The sequence below is a fragment of the Eublepharis macularius genome, chromosome 1 (genome assembly GCF_028583425.1).
Source record: "Eublepharis macularius isolate TG4126 chromosome 1, MPM_Emac_v1.0, whole genome shotgun sequence".
Taxonomy (NCBI): Eukaryota; Metazoa; Chordata; class Lepidosauria; order Squamata; family Eublepharidae; genus Eublepharis; species Eublepharis macularius.
In genome coordinates, this window is record NC_072790.1 from 198821838 (window position 1) to 198846471 (window position 24634).

The 24634-nt window shown below is 39.6% G+C and overlaps 1 protein-coding gene across 2 annotated transcripts in view; it reads left to right on the forward strand.

Annotated features, from left to right (window-relative positions):
* The first annotated feature begins 1923 nt into the window (after window positions 1–1923).
* The window catches only part of DYNC2LI1 (dynein cytoplasmic 2 light intermediate chain 1), a 35905-nt gene continuing 13194 nt past the window's right edge, over window positions 1924–24634 (forward strand). Inside the window, exons 1-12 of one of the 2 annotated variants that reach the window (XM_054983532.1) lie at window positions 1924–2010; window positions 5591–5708; window positions 6856–6890; window positions 9074–9143; window positions 10228–10316; window positions 12130–12316; window positions 13949–14017; window positions 16408–16485; window positions 19715–19791; window positions 21171–21241; window positions 21627–21724; window positions 22775–22867. In XM_054983532.1, coding sequence (XP_054839507.1) covers window positions 1997–2010; window positions 5591–5708; window positions 6856–6890; window positions 9074–9143; window positions 10228–10316; window positions 12130–12316; window positions 13949–14017; window positions 16408–16485; window positions 19715–19791; window positions 21171–21241; window positions 21627–21724; window positions 22775–22867 — 999 coding nt within the window. In that variant the 5' untranslated portion in view covers window positions 1924–1996. Of the gene's footprint in view, window positions 2011–2075; window positions 2140–5590; window positions 5709–6855; window positions 6891–9073; window positions 9144–10227; window positions 10317–12129; window positions 12317–13948; window positions 14018–16407; window positions 16486–19714; window positions 19792–21170; window positions 21242–21626; window positions 21725–22774; window positions 22868–24634 lie in introns of those variants that run through there. The other variant, XM_054983542.1, reaches the window with a different exon arrangement.

Here is a 24634-nt window from a genome sequence, read left to right on the forward strand (position 1 = left end):
GAGACGTTGGCCTCTTCTTTTCCTCTACTTAATCTTGGGCAAAGTAATAAACCAACTATATATAAATTCTTTAAGTGTAGGTCCAAATACATGCTACCAAAGGCTTACCAGCTCCAGCAAACAGTCTTGTTGGTTTTGGAGGGAAATTCTACTTCACAGTGGGGGAAATGAGTGGGGCCTTCCACTATAGGGAAGGCATCAGGGAGGGCATCAGGATGCAAAGATACAATGCAGCTTGATTAGATGGAAGGGGTATAGCAGAGGAAGATGTCATGATGTAAAAGGGACAATGCAACTTGATTAGAGCAGAAATTAGCATCTGGTGAGATAAGAACCCTAACAGTACAATCCTAAGCAGAGTTACTCCAGTCTAAGCCCATGGATTTTGATGGGCGTAGACTGGAGTAACTCTGTTTAGGATTGCACTGTAAATCTTCGTTCAGCCCTGGGGGCAGGGGTCCATTGTTCTGAATTCGTGAATAAATTCCATTTCAGCAATCTCACGTTGAAATCTCCCCTTCAAGTTATTCTGTTCAAGTACAACCACTTTTAGATCAACGATGGAATGTCCTGGAAGACTGAAATGTTCTCCTACTGGTTTTTGAGTGTTGTGATTTCTAATGTCAGATTTATGGCCATTTATCCTTTTGTGTAGGGACTGACCTGTCTGTCCAGAGCAGAAAGTAGAAGGGCATTGCTGACACTTGATAGCATACATAACATTGGAAAATGAACAAGTGAATGAACTTGAGATGGTAAAACAGGTTGGTTAGGTTCAGTGATCGTGCTGACATAGTTGGCATCTTGGTTTATTGCTGGCTCAGGTCCCAGAGTCCATGTCAATGTTGGGAAGCACATTATTATGAGCGAGAAGTTGTTTAAACTTAGGGGGCTGTCTGTGGGCTTTGCTCTCCAATTCTTGTGAGAAGAGTATCGTTGTCTAGCATAGGTTGCAAGTTATTGATGATAACTGGTGTCCAAACCTTCTGGGGCTGAACAGAGACTTAGGATTCTTATCTTGCTACAGATGCTAATTTCTGCTCTAATCAAGTTGCATTGTACCTTTTACATCCTGACATCTTCCTCAGCTACACCCCTTCCATTTAATCAAGCTGCACTGTACCTTTGCATCCTGATGCCCTCCCTTGTAACACCCAACCCACCTTTGTCTGGGATATATGGCTCGGGGATCTCCATTCCTACTTTGTATCTCGACTCTCGAAAGCTTACATTCTGAAAATCTTGTTGGTTTCTAAGGCGCCACTGGACTCAAATCCTGTTATTGTACTGTAGACCAACGTGGCTATCCATGTAAAATTTTCCATAAGCAAAATAGTTTCTGACGCGTAGCTAAGTTGGGCTGCAAAACAATAGATGAACAAGATTTGAATCCAGTAGCACCCTAAAGACACACAAGATATCCAGGGTATAAGCTTTAGAGGGTCAAGCTCCCTTGTCAGGTACTAGTAGGAATGGAGATCTCCGAGTCTTTCAATCCCAATCAGAAAGTGGGAAGTAACCTCAGATGCAGAGATAAAATGTGAAATATAACTAGCTTGATTAGTTCAGGGGAGGAAACGACTGAAATATAGACTGATCTCCATTCCCACTTGTATCTGAGGGAGCGAGCTTGACCCTCAGCTTATAGCCTAGAAAATCTTGTTGGGCTTCTTCGTAAGTAAAACAAAATCATAATATGGGCTAGATCAAGCAAAAAATTACCTTAATGCAAACAGAATCGAAACCTGTGCGCTACTATTACCAATAATGATGATTCCTGCACCATTCCGAGAACAAAGGGAGTGGAAGCCCGGCCCGCTTCGTTTACTGCCGGAGAGAGGCATCCAATGCAAATTCTGTTCCCCGTCCCACGAACTACATCTCCCATGATGCTTCTTTGCGTCACGTCTCCGAGATCGGCGTTGTTCCTATGGAGACCTAGAGTCGGCAGAGGCCTAAGAATTCAGAGCGTAACTCTCGTGGGGCCCGAGGAACGATGCCTGGGGCAAGGTAAATGGGCTGATTATAGCCATTATAAAAGCTTTCTTGTCCCATATCACATTCAATGGGGCATGGTCTCAAGTAACTGTGGGTAGAGGGGTAGCCGTACAGGCCAATCCCATATATGTCTACGGAAAAGTAAGTCTTTATTTGAGTTAGTGGAACAATTTCGCATAACTCGACGGAACATAGGATTACAGCAATACATCCCGAGCCTGCATGTTTGCGCAAAAGTAAATCCTGCAGAACTTAGTGGAATTTACTCCTGAGTTAGTGTTAAAGGATAGAAGCTTACAAAGGCCTGCTGCTTCTTGAAATTAAAATGCCAGCGAGAAATATGCTCAGGATGTCAATTTTACGTTATAGTTTTGATTAGCAGCTTCTGAGTCATCCCTTATTAGCTTACTTCCGGGTTGTTGCTGAAGTGGAGGAGGGTGTTTGTTTATTTGCTGTTGCCATTCTAGGAGGTATTGGTTTAATTTGATGGATTCATTATTTCTTTGTCTCTCTGTTTCTGCTTGTGAGTAAGCATTACCATTGGCTAACTTCTATGGAGCAGTTCAAAGTTTGGGTCCTTACGAGATTGGTTATCTTAAAAAAAGAAAGCGCTGTGAAAGAACTAAAAAATAATACTGTAAAATAACCTTCTAAACAAAGAATCCATGAGAATGCATTAAATTCCACACTTCAGCATTTAATAATTTTCGGTGAAGCAACTAGAAAATTTAGATAAAATACAGGATTCCAGTAATTCTCTTGTATTTAGTCCAGAAAGTGAGGTTATGATGGGAATCTTTCCAAAGTGGTAATGCTGTTGAAAATTACAAATGGGGGACCCTCAACAACTTGCCATGGGGGATCTCATGTCCCCCTGTTCCACTATTTTCCTTTCTTGAAAGTTCCCACAGCCTCTCTTTTCCTGCTTTCTTTGCCTTCTTCTGGGTATAGAGTTGGGGTCGATGGGGGAGTTAGCTGTGAATTTCCTGCATTGTGTAGGGGGTTGAACTAGAAGGCCCTGAAGGTCCTTCTAGCACTATCTATGTTTTTCCTTCTCTCCTTTCCACTCACCAGCTAACCTACCTTTATTTGCTCTCCTGTCTTCAGCTTTCCTTCCTCCTGGCAGCCTCAACTCAGGAAAACTCTGGCCCAGTTGTGCAGTGGAAAAAAATGCAAGGACTTGCAAGGGCCATCTCACTGAGCCCTGTATCCACCTTCCCACAGTATTTCCTCTTCTTAGCAACTCCTATATCCTCGACTTTCCCTGTTTCCTTCCATTCCTTCCATGCACCAACCATTCTACCTTTTATGCACCCTTCATCTTCAGCTATATGTATTATGTATTTACTTCACTTATACCATGTGTTTCTTCACAATTGGAACTCAAAGAAGCTTACATCATTCTCCCCTCCTCTATTTTATCCTCTCAACAACTGTGTGAGGTAGGTTAGTCTGAGAATGTGTGGCTGCTGCAATGTCACTCTGAGCACTATGGCACAATTGGGATTTGAACCTGGGTCTCCCACATCCTAATCTGAAACTCTAATCACTGCACACAACTGGCTTTTGTGGGGGGCTGACACTGAATAGACGCAAGCACCTGGTCTTGTTTGAGTCATGGAATTTGTGTGGTATCAAGTTGTCTAGCAGTCACTGCCTGGCCTGGCCTGGCCCTGAAGACTCATCCATCAAAGGCCAAAAATGCCCTGAAAAGAGCTCCCCCTGCCCCCTTTTACTGACAGAAACCAAGACTTCTACTGGCAAATACTGTTGTGGTTGCCTAGAAATGATCAAAGAGAGCATTTGTTTCTTAAAGATACAGTTGCTGCTTCTGTTCTTTGGAGTGGGGAATTAACCTCCAGTGGGGTTTTTTAAAGAGTTGTGCATTTTTTCCTGCAAACCTGGGGCTTTTCTCAGGTTTGTAGAAAGATCTGGGTTGACTGTTCATGGCTCCAATCTCCAAATTTAAGTATACACAGATATGGCCATGGTGAGAGTTAAGATACATCGATGATTGTTTTAATGATTGCTAATTAATCATTTCCAGAGTACTTTTTGTTTGCAAAGTGTTTACAATATTTATTGCGTTTTATGATATTTATTTATTTAGTGCATTTGGGGGCCGTTTTGCATGCCCACATGCAAACTTTCTCACTATTTGTCCAATTTGGAGGTTGCTTTTTTGTCCTTTCTCATTTTTGTTGAGGACTTTTAAAAATATATGCACCATTGGATCTTCACCATAAACACAGTATTTCAGTAGGAGTTGGACTGCTTCTTAAGCCTATATCAAGCCTTCTTGTGCCTTTGGAACATTTTTGGGCTGACTGCATCTGATTTATTGGGGAGAGTTGGTTACAGACACATGTATAATTGTGCAAATTCCACACTACTAAAGGAAAAAGAAAACTTTCCAAGCAAGTCTAAGAGACTGATACATATATAATGGGAAAAGGGCACAGACAGCAGTGGGGTACTGCACTGAGACTCTTATATAAGATAAAAAGCCATAGAGTGCAGGTGAGAGAAAATAGTGCTTTTCAAGCACCTCAGATGAAAGCATCTCTGTGTACTGCCTCATATTTCTATTCTCATTTTACTTAATAAATATATTTGCAGGAGGAAAACCAACCAAATATGAGTCTAAAACAAATATTCCTCTGACACACCTTTATCTTACTCTTTCACAGAAGCAGGTTTTCAATAAGAAAGGAAGAAATAGACTGTATGAAGTAGGAGGGTATGACAGACTGCATATTTTAAAAAACCTGAAACTGCTATACACACAGCTGTGGGACTGTTAAGGATTAAACCTTCATAGAAACAGAGACTACTCCAAATCTTGGTAGCATGAGCTGGAAAGAGGAGGGTCTGTTTTCAGCCCTGGTTGTGAGGAACTGATTGTAAAGAGTTGGGAGATGGAGTCCTAATAGAGAGCAGTTTTTACACTGGCAGGAGAACTGGGGAATGTTGGCAAGGGGATTTGGGAATTAGGTGGAGACTCTCAATCAGGCCAAAGAAAAGGGATAGATCTTCTAAGGAGAGGAGACTTTCCACGGCCAGTTAAACAGGGAGGGAGGTAGCTCTGGAGAGTGGAGAGATCTCTGGTTGGATGTGGTTGGAAATTGCCTTCAGATTCAGTTAACAACTGAAGGAAAGCGCTGGTATTTGGAGATTGGTGTACTAGAAAGGGGATTGGTGTACTAGAAAGTGGGTACTAGTGTTCCTAACTCCAAAAGAGAAAGAGACTACCAAAAGAAAGTATATTAGAGAGTTTAGGGGAAACCAAAGGAACAAAAGCTTCAAAACACAGGCATTTAAGTACCCATGAAGAGCATAGGAACTAAAGCCGCATGAACTCATTTTACCTCAGAGAGATATATATGTTGAATTTCCTCAGAAATGTTTAATCCTGATTTTATCTGACTTTCCCCTCTAAAATAAATAAACTAATTAGTTACTTTTTAATTTTAAAAATGCTTCTGGTGCCATTTCTGCTGTTTAAGGATGAGGAAATGTCATAGAGAATTTTAACTGGAAACACTGGAATCCTATTTTGTATGAAGCCATTCATGTTTTTTTTCTCTGCCAGTGACACCTTATGGGATATTGCTAAAGCTGAAGTTGAAAGAAGAGAAAATCATGAAGGCGACAGAGATGGACTGGAATGCTGGGGAAGATCTGTATTTTTTATTGGAAATAAAAATGGGGTAACTCCTTTATTTACCAAACTGTTACCATACATCTAAATGAAATGAGGTTGTTTAAAACTAGTTAGTATTGAAATTATCAATTTTAGCTAGAGGAAATCTTTCCTGAACTTCATGGGTTTAATATTATGCAAAATAGTCTTAGTGGTACCTAACATAGCCAAATGATAAATGAAGACATTTCAATGATTATCTGGTGTATAATTTCATTTTTCAAAACATCCCTAGGGAAAAATAAACTGCTATTCAAGTGAACATCTCTGAATTTCTCTTGTAATTTCATAGCGTTTTGACCTTTGTTCAGAATTCGCCTCCAGTTGTCCCACTATGTATATAATTCTCCTGACTGAAGGAAGCTCCAGCCCGTGCTTTAATAAATCTTATTAGCTTTTAAGATGACTCCATTTTGGTTTTGCTGCAACATTGTAGCCCAACTGTAATTATTTAAGGAAGCTTGCAGACTAAAAAAATGTTTGAATGGAATAAAATGGGACTTCTAAGTAGACCTGCTCTCTCAGTGTACCTAGAATAAATATGTTAGAAATGTTGGCAGCCAGCATTATTAAATTAATTGCCAATCAATAAAAATAAGCTATGTTAAGCCTTAAGAAATTGCTTTTTTCCTTTGTAAAATCTGTAATTATCAATGTTAAGGACTATTTTACATAGTAGAATGTCTCACACTAGAACATGAATTATTACAGCAGGAATATACCCGATTTATATCGTGCTTCTGTGTATTTCATGAATTCTTTGATTTCCATTTCATTAGTTTACAGCAATTCCACTAGAAGTAAATCATTAGATTAACCTGTTATTTACAATTACCAGTGATTTCCCAGATGAATACAGTTGGCTAGACTGATTGCTACTGTGATATCTTTATTTCCAAGTATCCTATTGCTATTACTACATTTGTCATCTCTGATAGTTTATTATTATTATAATTATAATAGCAGTGTAGCTACCCTCTGATAGAAAGTTGGCAGCTAACTTTCCAGTAATCAGACTACAATTAATTACCTAAGTTTATAATTTTCAGACACATTTTGGAGAGTGATTAGAAGAATGCATAACAATACATAAATTGATACCATGTTTATGCTTTAATGACATTACAATAGTGTTCTGTGTTTTTTATTTCTAGGGAAAGACTACTATTATATTGAGGTGTCTTGACAGGTATGTGTTAAGTTTTGAGAAGTATTTTATAGTTTCTAGGTATTCTAAGTATCATCAACAATAACTTTGTAGGAGTATAGTAAAATAAAGTACTTTTAAATAATGGAAATATGGGTGGGATTGTCTACTATCAGTAGCCTTTTCCTTGATGCAAGAGAGAAGGCTGCTTGGGTTAAGGTGAAGGCTGCTGTTAGTGAAATGAATCTACTAGATCCAACCCATGTTCTCTACAACATGGCAACACAGTGGCAACTATATGATTTGTAAACACTAGTGCTGTAACAGTGTGCTGTACATGAACTGTCCTAGATGATTATTCATAGGCTAGCAGCAGTGATTATACCAAACCTGTGATCTTCAGTCCTTGCAGGGCAAAGTAATCATTTGATCCTATAGTGCAGGAGTCTGCAACCTATGGCTCTATAGCCAAATATGGCTCAGTATTGGAGCCAAATACAGCTCTTGAAAAAAGAAAATGAAATCTTTTAAGTTATGATATATTGGAAGGGTTTGGGATGCTAGAATAACCAGTAGGTCAAAGGAATGTAGGCAAAGCTTTTTATGTTACTGAAGGACTTTGTGGATATCCTGTGCAGAGAGGGAACTGAATGAGAGGTGAAAGTTGCCAATAATCCAAGTGCAAACAGGTTTATGCCAGTGCAGGAGGCTCCCATGTACATTTCTTTTGTATTGTGAGATCTTGTGTGTGCCACTTCCTAATAAAGAACTCACAGCAACCAATGTTTGGGTTGTAGATCTTTTATGGTTTATTAATTATCAATAATGTGCAGTTGTATATTTTCAGTTATGCAAATAGACTTTCTTATACTTAAGACTCAATGAGAAAAGAGGGCAATAAATGAAGTAAATAAATACATTCTGGCTCTGAATTTTGATATAGTTTGGCTCTTCATTCATAAAAGGTCTGGGACCCCTGCTAAACTGTTCAAGTACATCACATCAATCATAAAATCATTTTCAAGTACATCAATCATAACAGGTCTGGAACCCTTGCTACATGGTTCGAGTACATCACAGTTTTGAGATCAGATTTATTCACCCTTTAAGAATGATTTCATTCTTCTCCCATCATTGTGAACTTTTTTTTCTAGTGACTCATAGAGGCATGGAGAGAGAAACCAGCCATCCACAATAAGGCTAGCTTTGACCCTTCAGACTTTCCAAATTGCTTGTCTTGCTTTGGCCTCATATGGCAATCAGGAAGGCCTTCCAAAGAGAGGCATTCATGGTGACTTGGTTATAAAATTCTCTTTCCCAATATTTTGGTATGTTATGAGATTAGTGCCAAATTTCAGTAAACTATTGTGCGGATGGTTTAATATGACATTTTATATATTAATAAGTCTGTTTATGGGTTTATGTTAATGTATTGGCACACATTCTGTGTCCTTAGCTGGAGCTAACTAAAAATGAAGATAAGTCCATGTTTTGTTAATAAACATTCATAAATTAGGGGAGGGGGGATCCTAGAAATGTGTTTAATTTCCTCTCTCTGCATTTTGGTAATGTAAGCAAGGAATTTTACAGGTTCTATTCTTACAAGTTGTAATTACTCAAAAATGAGCCTCGTTAAATTCAGACAGGCTCACAGTGCAATCCTAAGCAGAGTTAAACCCTTTTAAGTTCATTGCCTTCAATGAACTTGAAGAGTGTAATTCTGTTTACCATTGTGCTGTTACACTGCCATCCTGTGCAGAGTTACTCCAGTTAAGCCAACTGAAATCAGTGAACTTTGACTGGAGTAACTCTGCATAGAATTGTACTGTGAATATCAAGTGAACATAGGTTTACACTTCTAGGGCTGACTCCTACAACTCCCTTCCACTAAGTTGGATCCTGACTTTCTTCCATCAGGTTTTTCTCCAATATTGGGAGACTTTCTTCAACAGTGAAATTTTCTTCATCGGAAAAAGTAGTCCTCCATTGTAGGAAGTACTTTTCTGTTGAAGGGAGACTTAGTAAAAGAGAATCATAGGATTCTCTTGCTCTTTTTCAGTGTTGTCATTCCAGTAGAATATCTTGTCATTAAGGTGTCTCTGTTTGTCCTTCTTCTATACTTGTTAATAAGCTGAGTTGATATTTGAACAAAAGTAACTTTATCCAAAAATAATTTCAACGGAATTTGACATTTCTGGCGGGTGGGGGTTATCTTGATTTATTAGGGATGAAATTCCAAAACCAACATTAGCTTTGGAATATACCTTCGGAAGAAGAGCAAAAGGACATAACATAGTAAGTATGTTGACAATCTACTATACTCTATTTCTCTATTTCTCATTATGGGTGTTAACGGAATGTGGGATAAGCTGAACTGCATGTTATATTGTACTGTCCAGTTGGTGCTGTAGAGACTCATATTGTAATCATATTCCAAACAATGGTTCAGTATGAATTCTCTCACTAGCTGGGGAAAGTCTTTCATTTCTCAATAAGAGTATTGGTTTTGAATCAGATAAACTGATTTATCTGTAAAGGCCTGGGGAATTGGCTAGATCTGCTACATCCCTTTGGAGTTATCTGGAATTTACTGTGAAAGAAAGCTTTATCATAAGAAATAGCTCCAAGAGATACCCTGGTAGGGACGGGGATTAAACACTACGCTATTGGATCCTGTCTGCTGATGTAGATATGTGCCTACTAGGAAGTTTCCACACTAATAGACATGCAGTGAAAATTAGTTATGCTTTCTTTCAGATAAATGTCTTCTGTGTTTGGCTTTATGCTTGTTTTAAAAAAAATTTGCTACCATTCTCTATTGTATGTTTCCCTGAATGTCCTAACTTGTTCATTATTGTACTTTGCTCAGCGAATGTCCTAGCTGTTGATTATGTTGTATTTTCACTTAGACTGTTGTAATCCACCTTGGATCTCAGTGAGAAAGGCAGACAATAAATAATAATAATAAGCATAAGCATACGAACCAGTGATGTTTTGTCTCCTGAAAGGCCATTCTTCAGGACAGACGTATTAGGGACAAACTAGTCACAATGTTTTTGAATGAGTCAAGTCCAGGTTTTCTGGGCCTGTCTGACTTTCCACTGTTCATTAGAAACATATGTCTCCTCTTCACATGTTAAATGTATTTTATTACAAAACTGGTATCCTGGCTTTGTTGCTTTTTAGAAGTTTTGCAAACAAATTTTTGTTTGTGCTTCACTTGCAAATCAAGTAATCAAGTACAAGATTTCCAAGCTTCTCTGGTGAATTATCCCATGTCTGAAAACCATCTCTGTGTTTTGTCAGTGATATGAATATAAGAACATTTTGGCATCAGATTATAACACAGATTACTAATATGAAAAAACTTTTTTTGCAGCCCAAAGACATTGCTCATTTTTGGGAACTGGGTGGTGGAACTTCATTGTTGGACTTGATTCCCATCCCAATAACTACTGCTAACATCAGGTAATGAATAAAGTGTCTGGGAATTCCAAACAATCTCTATTTTCCTTGTGTAGAAATTATGTGTCTAATCTGTACATTGCAGAGGAGATCTTTAAACTGTAACTATATTCATTTTGAAACGTTCATGAATTGAATTGAGAAGTCATTTGTGTTCTGCTTTATGGAAAATGTGATCTACATTTATTTTCTGCATTGTCAGATTGAATAGAGATGGTGTACCATCAACTTAGATGCTACTGGTAAACCACAAAATACCTTATCTTTTATTCTGCATTTCAGACCCCCAAAAAAGCCTCAAAAGTAGCTCGCAGTGCTTAAAATTCATTACAGAATACTTGTGACAGACACTGTACAGAAATGAGGGTAATGTACACACCTTACCCCCAGGCTGAAAACTGAAAACACAAGTCATGCAGGAGAAGGAAGTTAGGTAGATCAGTTTGACAGTACCAGAATGGTGGTGAATTGTCAGGCCATAGAACTCATGCCATTAGTTCCTGATGGACCTGTTATTGTCCTGTAAGAAATTAGCTGGGCCTTCCCTCCCACCCCCCACCCCCAGCCCTCCCTGGAGCTAATCTGTGTGCCCTGAGGGGAAGGCAAAGAAATGTCCAGGTGAGGAATTTTATTCCATCCAGTGCTGAGAAGAAGAGGTAATGGCTGGAGACAATTTCTACAGTTTGTTTTGTCTTTTCATATATTGCATTGCAAACTGCATTTACTATCTTGACAGAAAGGCTTTTTAGTCCCCCATCAATCTTTGAGGTAGATTAAACTGAGAAATTTTGAGGGGCCTACCCAGTAACATCATAGCTGAATGAGGTTTTGTGTACAGCTTATGTTTTGCATGCAAATCATAACCAGGATTGAATTTAAATTGCAGGGCAGAGAATAAGCCATTGCTGATGATTTTGATGAAAAAACAAATCATGGTTGCCCCAGAAGTTTCTAGGAGTGTATGCAGAGAGCCCCATGGCACAGAGTGGTAAGCTGCAGTACTGCAGCCCAAGCTCTGCTCACAACCTGAGTTCGATCCTGGCGGAAGCCAGGTTCAAATAGCCAACTCAAGGTTGACTCAGCCTTCCATCCTTTTGAGGTCGGTAAAATGAGTACCCAGTTTCCAGGAGGTAAAGTGTAGATGACTGGGAAAGGCAATGGCAAACCAGCCTGTAACAAAAAGTCTGCCAAGAAAACATCATGATACGACGTCCCCCCATGGGTCAGTAATGACTCGGTGCTGGCACAGGGGACTACCTTTACCTTTATACAGAGAGCAGGGTGTATGCATGCTCAAGAATTCCCCATGATTGTTCCCAAAAAAGACAATCTGTGGTTTGCTGTTATGCACGAACTGACAGTTCCTGACAGTTAGAGTGGTCCCTCAGTGGAACAGCCATCCTCAGAGTTGGTGGGCTGTCCTTCTTTGGAGGCTAGATGGCCATCTGACAGCAATGCTGATTCTGTGAACCTGGACAGATCATGAGGGGGAGGGCAGAATGGGTTATGTCAGTGCTTAGTTCTCGTGGACCTTGTTACATGCCCAGGATAATGCTGATCACCTCCTTGGGGTCAGGTAGCAATTTTCCACAGGCCATTTTGGCTAGGGATCCTGGAGGTGTTTTTCCATCTTCTGGGCATGGAGCAGGGGTCACTGGGGCAGTCACGAGGGCGGTAGTTGTGAATTTCTTGCATTGTGTAGGGGATTGGACTAGATGACCCTAAAGTCCCTTCCAACCCTGTAATTCTGTGATTCTATGAACTGTGCCATTGAGCAAGTGAACATGCACTTTCATTATTTGTGTTCTTTTTATAGGGCATTGGCTATAGTTCTTGTTTTGGATCTTTCAATACCAAATGCAATCTGGCCAGCCATGGAGAGTCTTTTACAAGTCACCAGGAAGCATGTAGACAAAATTATAATAAAACTTGGACAGACCAATCCTAAAACAGCTACTGAAATTAAACAGAAAATATGGAACAATTTGCCGAAGGATCATTCAGTAAGAACTAGTATTTTTTCCAGATGTCACAGATGGCTCATCATTGTGAAAATCATAAACAACTCCTTTAAATTTTTTATGCATGACTGAAAATCCATTTGATGTATAAGAACTTGTTCAGTGGAAAATTATAGCAATTTAATGAAAATTCAGTAGGAGCAAAAACAAGGAAAGAAGGTTTCTTATATATTCTTGTTAGACATCTAATGTGATTGTTATGGCATGTTACAACAATCAAAAGAAATAGTTTTAAAGAAGCGCTTTGATATTGATTTTATAATCTCCTTTTGAAATAGAGGTGAAAACTAGAATGTACAGAAGTTATCTGGAGAAGCTACTTGATGAAACCACAGATTTTAAGGAAAGGGTATAGTTATAACAGCCTTCAAAACGACTCTATACTTTGCATTTATTCAAGTGTCTATCACAAACTCAGTGCCTTTTGATAATATGACAACTAATTAAATTATAAAATTTCAGGGATGTTAATATCAGCCCTTGAAATTCAATTGTTAATGTGTTCTCTTAGAGCAAGTAAAATAGATTGCAGAATATGCAATTGTAATGGTGCCTGCCATCTTGCATTCATCTTGTACAAATGTTGAGTGTATGCAGTGTCTAAACAACTTATATATATTCTATAGTGCACAATTAGAGGATATGTAAAAGAATATAATAAAGCAAATGCAAATATGAATGAAAACAAAAAAAAATTAAAAGGCACGCTATGGGTAGATCTGCATTCCCTTTTACTTCTAATAGGCCAGTACATTGGATTGGATCCTTCCAGCTTTCCACTGGTGAAAGATGGAAGAAAAGCCCCTTTTGACTATCAAAATGACTAGTCCAAGGATCATGAAATCTATATGGACAAAAGCCACATGGGATGGGAACTGCAGTGAGGAAGGGAACCATGTCAGTTAAAATGGATAAGTTGGTAGGATCCAGTCTATTAACTACAAGTCAAAGCCAGCATTCAACAGCTATATTTCTCCATTCCTTACTTGACCTGTTATATTGATCTAACATACCTACAATTTGCCTATAGAGAAGAACATAGTTAGGTTGCTTGACTAGGGCAAGAAGAGATGACCCACTGAAGCTTCCTCCCCTTGAGCCTGGTGCTCTTCACATGCCCTGGTAGCAGTTCCTCAGTTGGGCTTCAAGGGGAGGGGAGGTTAAGAAAGAAAGAATTGCCCTGCACATTGTGACCCTAATCTGAACTGTAGCTGTGCTGCCTGCCTGAAGTTCAAACATGTTCATGCTCAAGCTGCAGAGGCTCTCTCCTTTGGATTGCATCTGAATGTAATTAATGTAGTCATTATATCTCCCCAGACCTTCCTGTTCCCAGCCAAGGTGTAGTTTTGTATCTAACACTTCTGAAGGAACACAGATGATCAGAAATGCATATGACCATCCTTTGGCAACCAGAAATAATAGAAAAATGCAAAAGTTACTGTGTTTTTCGCAAGGCGAGAACTGTCACACAAATACTCATCAAGCTAGCATCCAGTATAGATTTATTGACACTTTCCCCAATTTTTCTCCTTTCTTATATTACTTTAGGAAACTTGTATGTAATATATTGGAGCATTAAATCTCAGCAAGTATGAATTGTTATTTGTTTCATAGGATCGTGAACTGATTGACCCTTTTCCAATCCCAGTGGTAATAATTGGAAGCAAATATGACCTATTTTATGTAAGTATATTTTTGTTATGTTGGGGGGTGTCTTGTATTCTTTGCATGAGAGAGGTTGCTATTGTTTGAGTTTTTTTGACAGCCTTAATTTTTTTATTATGATTTGTTTTGTGTCTTATGTGGGCCTTTATATTATGTTGAAGAGTAACCTAACAGACTGAACATGTAACAAGGAAGCTTCTGACAAAGAGGATTTTTTAAAGGAAAGGAGCCATAACCATGCTCCATGCATAACCAATGTGCATGCCTCCAAAACCAATGTACTTCTTGTCAGAAGTATAGTTAAGTTTCTGTCCCCAGAACTGAATAATGCTTTCACTTTATATTATGCAGTGGGAGGAGCTTTTTTGACCAAAAAAACAAGACCTGCACTTTTGTGCAGTGAGTGCCCTTAATCCATAGAGTATATTTGTAGAGAATGTGATACAGCGGCTTGATGAGTGCCTAGATGGGAGACCTCTTGGCAACCCTGTTGTAAACTGCCCTGAGTCCCATGATGGAAGAAAGTTGAAATGTAAATGCAGTAAAATAAATATCTTGCCTATCTTAAATTAAAAGCATTCATTTGTCTTCTCCCGCTATTCCCTCAACTGGTTCAATGCACATACACCAGTGATGTGTCTTTTGCTTGATTAACAAAGGCCAAGAAAATATATGCTGAATCCCCTGTTCTGATGAATTTTACTTGTAACTGTCTGTTTCAGACATCATAGTTTGTCCCATACAGACATACCAATTCCTTTCCAAATCTGATTTTAAGGTATGCCTATGGCATGATTAAAATACCAGTGAAATGAAATGAGCTCCTCTTTTGTTATTAGAGCAGCAATAACTTCAGTTTTATGTTCTGTACAGCACCAGGCAGGGCAGAGTACATTTTGAGGAGGCTTTCATTACTGGCCCCTAGGAAGCAGCATAATACATTCTTGCACAGCTAACTTCTGGTGAAGTATAATACCTAGTGGAAGCCTAGCGGTGCCATCCTACACTCCTGTACATCTGTCGGTGGGTTTAGAAGAGTGTAGCTGTTTAGTATGGCACTGTAGATTTGTTAGATTGCTTGCTTTATGAAGTATCCAAAGGCTTGGATCCCACTTAAATTTCCATGGGTGCAAGGATTCGGAGGGGGGTGACTTTCACCAATTCATCCTTCCTGTGACAGCCCAGAACACCCCCCAGTGCTGTTCCTGGTGACCCCCCCCCAGAAGCTTAGAATGGAATCAGAGATCTTCTGGAAGGGGAGATCAGCAGTAATCACCCCCCACCCCACGCCCCTTGAGCTTGTGGGAATCCTGGTCAAAGTTCTTGTTGCTTTTGAATGGAATATAGATAACTCTTTTACAATGGATGTCAGTCATATTACTGTAAAGCAGAAAGAATAGACATATGAATCAGGGGGAAATGGTTATCTTGAGACAGAAATATGTAGTTGAAATGGACAAGGTTTAACAACCTTTATTTAAAAATAATAGTTTGAGAACATACTTATTTGTAGAATCAGACAGCTGTACTGTAAAATTTTGAAAGTATCCAATCTGCAACATCCTTCCTGGATATTACTATGCAACTGAAATAGTAAGATTTTACCGCTATGGAAATCGTCACCCATCTCGTTTGGTTATAAGGTATATTCATATAGATAATCCTGATCTGGATAGCCCTGGTGAGCCTGATCTCATCAGATCTCAGAAGTTGAGCAGGGTCATACTCTATACCACCATATTCATTTAGATAACTTAATAGAAATGTTGAGGCCTTTTACTGTTGTTTGGAAAAATTCTGCATAAACAGTATATGATGGTGGAAAGTGCCTTCAGGTCATAGCTGACTTATGGCAACCCCTGGCAGAGTTTTCATGACAAGAGACTAACAGAGGTGGTTTGCCATTGCCTACCGCTGCAACCCTGGTCTTTGTTGGAAGTCTTCCATCCAATTACTAACCAAGGCCGACCCTACTTAGCTTATGAGATGTGATAAGATCAGGCTCACCTGGGCTATCCAGGTCAGGGCATAACAGTATATACTTATATATAAAAATAAAGCAGAGAAGGTGGTTTTCCTCCCATTGCACCGGAAACTCACCTTTGCCTTGCATGCTTTTGCCAGGCATTTGCTAACTCCTTTGGGAGCAAAATTTTGGGGAGCAAGGCAAGGGGCTTCTGGAAGGTGGTGATCAGGAAGTGATCTACGCATCCTGTTGTTCACATAATTTAGGATCATTGTCCCTGCTTTTACAAATGCCCATACAAGCATGGAATGAGTGTTTGGTTGGTTTGAACTGACACGTGTAGAGAGGGTTATATAAGTCTCAGTTGGGGAGTATTTGATAAGTGTTACATTGTTAAGCACAAATTATTAGCTAATTATTTCTTGTTCTCTTTTTTTTCTAGGAATTTGACTCTGAGCTGAAAAAAATAGTATGTAAGACTCTTCGATTTGTTTCTCATTATTATGGAGCATCTTTAGTAGTACGTATGTTGCTGTACTTCATGAACATAAAGCCAAAGTTAACCATTTTCATTCCCATTATTTTCACTGAAAAAAATTTTTTTGGGTGCATCACTGTTGAAATAAGTCAACATCTGTTATGGACTATTTATTTATTATTATTATTTTTTATTTGACTTATATCCCGCCCTCCCCACGAATGGGCTCAGGGCAGCTCACATCATCATTAAAACACAATAAATTAATAGTCAACTTTAAAATCAGATTTAAAAACTTATATTAAAATACTCCGGTGCCATTATACATAGGCTACTTTGAATACTAATAAAAGACCTGCATAGTTCATAGCTGTGGGCAGTCATAGAAGAGGTAGCGATCTTAGGATAAGGGGGGACACCTGCTGGTCCTCAACCAAAGGCCTGGTGGAACATCTCCATTTTACAGGCCCTGTGGAACTGTAATAGTTCCTGCAGGGCCCGGATCTCCAGCGGGAGAGTGTTCCACCAGGCTGGGGCCAGGGCAGAAAATGCCCTGGCCCTGGTGGAGGCCAGCTGGATGTTCTTCAGGCTGGGGACCACCAGGAGTTGTTTATCTGCAGAGCGTAGCACCCTGCAAGGGATGTAATGGGAGAGGCGGTCTCGCAGGTATGCCAGTCCCAGTCCGTGGAGGGCTTTAAACACCAAAGTTAACACCTTGAACCGGATCCTGAACTCCACTGGAAGCCAGTACAGCTGGCACAGCACAGGATGGATATGCACTCAAACAGGTGTTCCTGTAAGAACGTGTGCTGCTGCATTCTGGACCAGCTGCAGCTTCCGGGTCAGGCCCAAGGGCAGCCCAGTGTAGAGTGAGTTGCAGTAATCTAGCCTGGAGTTGACCGTTGCATGGATTACTGTGGCCAGATCCTGAGATGAGAGATAGGGTGCCAGTTGCCTGGCCTGTCGAAGGTAAAAAAAGGCAGACCTGGCAACGGTCGTGACCTGGGCCTCCATTGAAAGTGTGGCATCCAAAGTCACACCCAGGCTTCTCACCGTTAACAAAGACTTCAATTGTACCCCGCTGAGGGCTGGGAGCCGGGTCCCCAACCCCATTGCTCCATGACCCAGACACAGAACCTCCGTCTTCAGGGGATTCAATTTCAGGCAACTCTGACGTAACCATACTGTCACAGTCTCAAGACCCTTGGCCAAGGAATCCAGAGCACAGTCAGACTGGTCGTCCATCAACAGATAGAGCTGGGTGCCATCCACATACTGGTGACATCCCAGCCCTGGGCAAGGGGGCGCATATAGATGTTAAATAACATCGGGGAAAGAATTGCCCCCTGAGGGACGCCACACACCAAGGAATGGTGGGCAGACATCTGTTCCCCAAGTGCCACCCTCTGTTCCCGACTGCGGAGGAAGGAGCTCAGCCATTGAAGGACTGTCCCACAAATCCCCACGTTGGCAAGGCGGTGGGTCAAGAGATCATGATCAACCATGTTGAACACTGCTGTAAGATCTAAAAGTATAAGCAGTGCCAACCTGCCTCGATCCAGGTGCCGCCACATATCATCTCTGAGGGTGACCAGAGCTGTCTCTGTACCATGGCCAGGTCTGAAGCTGGACTGGAATGGGTCCAAGATAGAGGCATCATCCAAGTATACCTGTAACTGTTCCGCTACCGCCCTCTCAATTACCTTACCCAGGAATGGAAGATTTGAAACTGGGCGGTAATTGGCTGGATCAACCAGATCCAATGATGGTTTCTTTAATAAGGGCCACACCGCTGCCTCCTTCAATGAGTCTGGGAAAACCCCAGAACTCAGGGAAAGATTCATGATGTCAGCTAGTGGGACCTGAATCTCAGCACCGCCAGTTTTCACCAGCCATGATGGGCACAGGTACAGTGGGTATGTGGTAGGTTTCACAGCACGAAGGACCCTGTCTACCTCTTCCTGGGAGAGTGGTCTGAACTGATCTAATGTCAATCCTGAAGATGGCCAAGGGGCCTCCAGTTCACATACTGCATTAACCGTGGTGGACAGGTCCCGGTGGAGTGACAGGATCTTATCTGCAAAATCCTCTTATCTCCAAAAGCTTCACAGCTTATCGGTGAATTCACATTTTTTGTCCCATGTATAAGGGACGTTAAAGCCCAAATCACTCTGGAAAGTTGTGCTGGGCGAGAATGGAGGCTGCATAGTAATCTCTCTTTGCAGCTTTCCCTGCCACCTCATAGGCCTTCATAAACGCCATATAAGATGTTCTTGTCACTTTGTCACAGAGTTGCCGCCACACTCGCTCTAGCCATCTCAGCTCCTGTTTCATCTGTCGTAGCTCCTCAGTATACCTGGGAACTATTCTAGTTCCGGGGTGGAGAGGGTGATGGGGAGTAATCTCGTCGATGGCATCAGAGAGATGGGAATTCCAGTCCTCTATCAGCTCATCCAACGAGCTGCCAGAGGGCATCAGATCCCGCTGTTTTATTGAAAATAAAACAGCAGTAGCATAATATAAATAAAGCTTTGTTATCTAGCACTTGATTATTCAGAATGCTCAGTTAGCTGGCATCCTCCAGAGAGCAATTTCCTCCCTGTCAGACACAATGCTCTTTCATCAGGCAAGTGCCCCCCCTCACCCCCTTCCTCTCCAGCAATCTAGCTTGATGCTTCTGTTGGTTACTGAACTTCTGACAGCCAGCACTGCCAGTTGACATCATCCTTGGGCATAACACAAATCAAAATTTCTAAAAGGTAACATAGTAAAAATAGACAATGGGGCTGGATAGTATTTCTTATGCTATTTGTGTGTGCTGTGAATAAAAATGTGGATTGAAAAGTGGAAGAGAACAAGCTAAAATGAAATATTTTATTTATATCACATTTGTGTCTTACTCCTACCCTTCCTCCAAAGACCTTGGAATGGCAACTAGGAGGACAACTGGTCTGTTCTGACAGAACTCTTCTTACATTCTTTTTGTTCACAGTAATGAATGTTCCTTTTCAGTAAAGCAGATAAGCAGGGTTTTCTTACATGCAATTGCATGTAACATAGTTGTTTTCCTTTGCTATAAAGAAATATCTGTGCTCTTAACTGGGAAAGTAAACACAGATATGGTACTGTCTCATATGAATGGGGCCCCAAAAACTGATGCATATTGACTATAAAAATCTAGCTTGCAGATGAGTTAGTTGTACAGCAATATTTTACCATGTTTCCTGCCAAAGACCACAAAATAAGATTTATTTTTTGTTCTTTTTTTCAGTTCACTAGCAAATCTGAAGCTCTAATGCTGAAAACACGTGCATTCATTAACAATTTAGCATTTGGCTTTGACAGAAGGTTTGTTTTAAAGCACCCTTTATTACATGGTCAATCGAATTCTCTTTTATTTAGAAGATATGTACTTTTGCTTGGCTTAGAGTCTCTCAGAGTCCTCTGTTGACAGAACACTATCTTGTTTTTCAATAGGCATGTATATTATCAAATAATTCTGCTTGGAACTAAGAGCCAAGCTACAAGTGACAAATGACACTTGAACAGCAAGTGAACAGACTCACATGTATTCCTCCCTGTTCACTTGCACTCCACTTACGTGATCAAGTGGAGTGCAAGTGGAGTGCAAGTGAACAGGGAGGAATACACGTGAGTCTGTTCACTTGCCATTCAAGTGTCATTTGTCACTTGTAGCTTGGCCCTAAGTTGCCTACATCAAGAGCTGTTGATGTTCTCTATTTTGGGTAACTTTTAAATAGATTGAGGGCTTTTTAAAATGCTTGGTGGTCTAAAGGCAGGGCTTTTTTTTTCAGAGGGAATGCGGGGAAACGGAGTTCCAGCACCTCTTAAACATACTCGGCAATAGTGTTTGAAAATAATATGATTTCAAAGAATCCCATGTGTTTCTTCCTCATTTTCCTCTTGAGAGTTCCGCCACCTCTTTTCCCAGAAAAAAAACCCTGTCTAAAGGTATCTCACTTTGCCTACAAGAGGTTCAGGGTTTAAATCCTGCAGTTACAGTTGCAGGAAATGTATTCTGTGGGAAGAAACACTGACAAAGTGACAAAAAACATACTTTGCATGTGCAAGTTTCCCTGTTTAGTTCCACTATCAGCAGTTAAAGGATTGAAGGTGACAGAACTGGGAAGGGCTTCTTCTGATTCAGTATAAGGCTTCCAGTTGCAACCCTAAGGAATGTTGGTGGAGGGAAGTGCTATCAAGTTGCAGTCAACTTATGGCAACCCTGTTGGGTTTTCAAGGCAAGAGATATTCAGAGGTAGTTTGCCATTGCCTGCCTCAGCATAGCAACCCTAGACTCCCTTGGTTGTTCCCCATACAAGTACTAACTGGGGCCGCCCTGTTTAGCTTCCAAGATGTGATAAGATCAGACTAGCCTGGGCCATTCAGATGAGGGGAAATTTACACTGTTTTAAATCCATTGAAGCTAGTGGGCATTGAAGAGTGTAACTGTACTTAGGATTGCATTGACATTAACACAGTCTAAGCCAGCACTGTTTTTTCTGGCTAGGTAGAAAGCATCAACACGGCTAGAGCCTTGGAGTGCAATCCAAACAAAGCCTGCCTAAACTCCATCAGTAGTTATTAAGTATTTAGCATGTACTTCATCCATTTATTTTAATGGGTATAGGTATTCTTTAGCTATTTTTGATTCATTTGGGTAGCCAATGTTAACTTGCTGATTGTCTGTTCATATTCTTTTAAAGCAAATCAGTATCTGTGGATCAGAATAAACCACTCTTTATCCCTGCAGGACTGGATTCTTTTAGTCAAATAGGTTGGTAATTTTTTTAATCTAGTATTTTTTCCCAGATAGCTTTTAGAAATGAGATAGTACAGGGCAAATGAGCAAAGTGAACAGTGAGTTCTTAATCCTCTTCAAAATGTATCCATGTGTGAACAATTTGATCACAAAGTTTTGTCAGCTCAGCTGTTTTCATTTGTAGTATCTACACTTACATGAATTAGTATAATAGCTTCAGAGCTGTAAGTTAATTAGTGCTTATGCTCATTAATTCATTTCTTTCCTGTTAATGGTTTGCATGCAGGGCATTTTATGCACCTTTTTCTCACTCTTGTTAAATTATTGAGAGTAGATTGGGCCGCACATTTTACTTTTCTTTGAAATGAGGGAGTAAATATTATAAATTTATGATTGCTAGGCCCCCCTCCTTCTTCCGATAGCGATATTGGGAAGTTGCATGCACAGACACCAATGGATCTATGGAAAAAAGTATTTGAAAAGAAATTTCCTCCTAAGGTAAGCATACATCTTTGCTTCTTGAAAGTTTTTCATAGTAGTTGTTGTTTCTGAGGGCTACAGGTGTGTCCAGGGCTTGAGTTGTATTTACCTCAATGAGATATTCAGCATGTGCCAGTTTATTATTCAGAAGTAAGCCCCTTTAATTTTGGTGGGACTTCCAGGTATGTAGGCTTGCAGGTCTGTAAGCACAGTCTTTTTCTATGTGGTACATCAGTGTTTTATCTGGTACTACAAAATGAATTAAGAGTTAATGCAACTTCATATAGAGATCCTCTGCTTTTGTATGCTTCTGCAAGTATTCTCTGTTCTCATACCTTATTGTCAGAAGATACTGTACATATAATTAAAGTAGACTTAGGCCTATCTTGCGGTATCACTTGATTTTTTTCTCTTCAGGTAGACTCAGTACACACAAACTTTTTCGGTTAATTTTGGTCATACCCAGACTCTTTTTAGGTTAATTTTGGTCAACCCAGACTCAGAGATCCCTTTTGAATTAACGGGATTTGGGACTGGTTCATAGTAGTGGTCCCACTCAGTTCCCTCTGGGAACATTCCAGCAGGCTTGCAGCCTGACCAGGAACCTGTTGTGTGAATTAGTGGCCTAACACCAAAAAGAGCTTTGTAGTGGCCTATAGAACCCCAATGTGGAGGCCACAGTTCATAAATCCAGCACTTCCATGCAGTTGTGGCTAGGATTCAAGTCCACCAACTATCCCACATTGTCAAGTATGTGGAGGCAGTTGTATGAACTGACCTTTGTGACCAACAGAAGTTGTTGCAAAAGCAATAAAAGTGAAGTGATACTGCAAGACCTGTTTGGAGAGAAAAAATGAATGGAGGGATGGATGTAAAGTGCTGCTGCTAATTCAAAAGGGCTTATTCACATGAATATACTTAAAAAAAAATAAACCAGTGGTCCTGCACATAAATCATAATTTTGATTTTGTTTATTTTGAATATTTACATACTGCTTTTTCACATAGCCGAAAGCTGTTAAAATGCAGTACAGCACCAAATTTGATATTTTACCTTTTTGAATATCAGGACATTGGTGTTTTCAAAGAAGTCAAGGACCCAGCTCAGGATCCACAGTATGCTGAATATGAAGTGGATGCAATGCGAGCTCAGAAAAACCAGGTGTGTCACCTTATGTTGTAGCTGCTTATATTGCTGTAATAAAATCAGGAAACTTGACTGGTATATTTCAGCAACTATCATATTCCCATATCTTTGAGCCATTCTAGGTAGAAATTCCCTCTCAGCCATAAAAATTTTTCAGTGGCCTTGGAGAAATAATAATCTCTCACTAACCTGACGTTCAGGGATAATCTAGAGATAAGTGAGATAAGAAGGGCAAAGCCCTTTGTACACTGAAAAATGCTGTAGAAACGATATATGATCATGTACAGAAACAGCATACTTCTTGTGATTCATGGCCCATACTGAGGTGAGTTCATGCCAGGAGAAGATTGGGAGATACACATGCAGTATTTCTTTTCTGCTACGTTAGTTTTCTTTAGAAGTGCTCTGTAGAATTTTTAGAACTATTCAACTTCTCTTCTGAAGGCCAAACTATAAATTTTGGTTACAGCCCAAACATGTTACTGCCCTTTGCCTTAAGTGTATCTTTAGGTCAGAAATGTTTCCCAAGGTCTGTGTTTACGTTGTAAAAATATTTAATAATGATCAATAGAGAAATTAAGAATAAAATGGCATGTTTTAGTGTAAAAATTAATTATTTTACTTCATTACTTCACAAAGCCATTATTTAAAATGAATATGACCCTTTTTTATAAAGCAATATTCTACTTTATGGTAAACTAGGTTTTAAAATAAACATATAGACATGAACAACCCTTGAATGAACAGTTTTTTAAAAGGCCCTCCTTAAGAGAAAAAGTGATTTTGGAAGAAGGCAGAGTGCAATTGTTAATCTAAAGTAACCTCACATTTTCTGTAGAAGTTTCATAATTTACACTGTAAATGTAGGGTTACTTCAGTTTAGCTGAAGTGCAGTTCATTGACCATGCCTTGAAAACTGAGCCAAATGATAAATGTACTGATATTATAAATTTATAGTATTTGTTTATGGTGCTAAAATAAGCTATGCTTTAATATATTTACACCAGACTACTTCTACTAGACAGCAAAGGAAATGGCAAGTTTATTCCAGGGTGTTAATCTACAGTTACCTCCCCAAGTATTCCCATTTTTTAAGTTACAAGGCAAAATAAATCTAACTATACATTAATTTTGAAGACCACACATTTGCATGTGGCATATAATTAATGACTTGTGTAAGCCTCAGACATTTTGGTGAATTTATTTTAATGTATTACACAAATAGAATTTTCAGTTTAATTGCTTGTTGAATGTTTTTCTTTACAGATGTACTAAACCTGTTCTTGATTGCATTTTTATTAACTAAAATTGGCTGCTGCAAAGAGCTGATTAAATTATACTGAAAATTAATATTTTTCCCATGCATTTCCTAGTCCCCCCCCCCCATTTCTTTTATAAAGATTTTTATCTTTATTTATGCCATTAGAAATTGGTAGTGCTTTTGTTGCTTGTACTATTACAGGGGGGGAAACCCTTTGAAATATACAAGTTTCTATCATAAGAAAATTATCTCTAGCTATTTCCCTAAAATTTCCATCTTGAAGTTCAGTTATTATTATAAGATTATTGTACAATTTGAACTGGCTTTCATGAAAACATTTTGGGGTTTTTTGTATTTTACTTGATCTTAAAAGCTGTAAGATAACTCTGTATACATCTGTAAGAAAACAATTCTCTGGCTGTATTCAGTTTTTAAATGCATTAAGATTTCCAATAATTATATGAAAATTGAGAGTGAAGCATCTCCTATCATAAGTATTAAATGCTTCAGAAGCCTCCCCC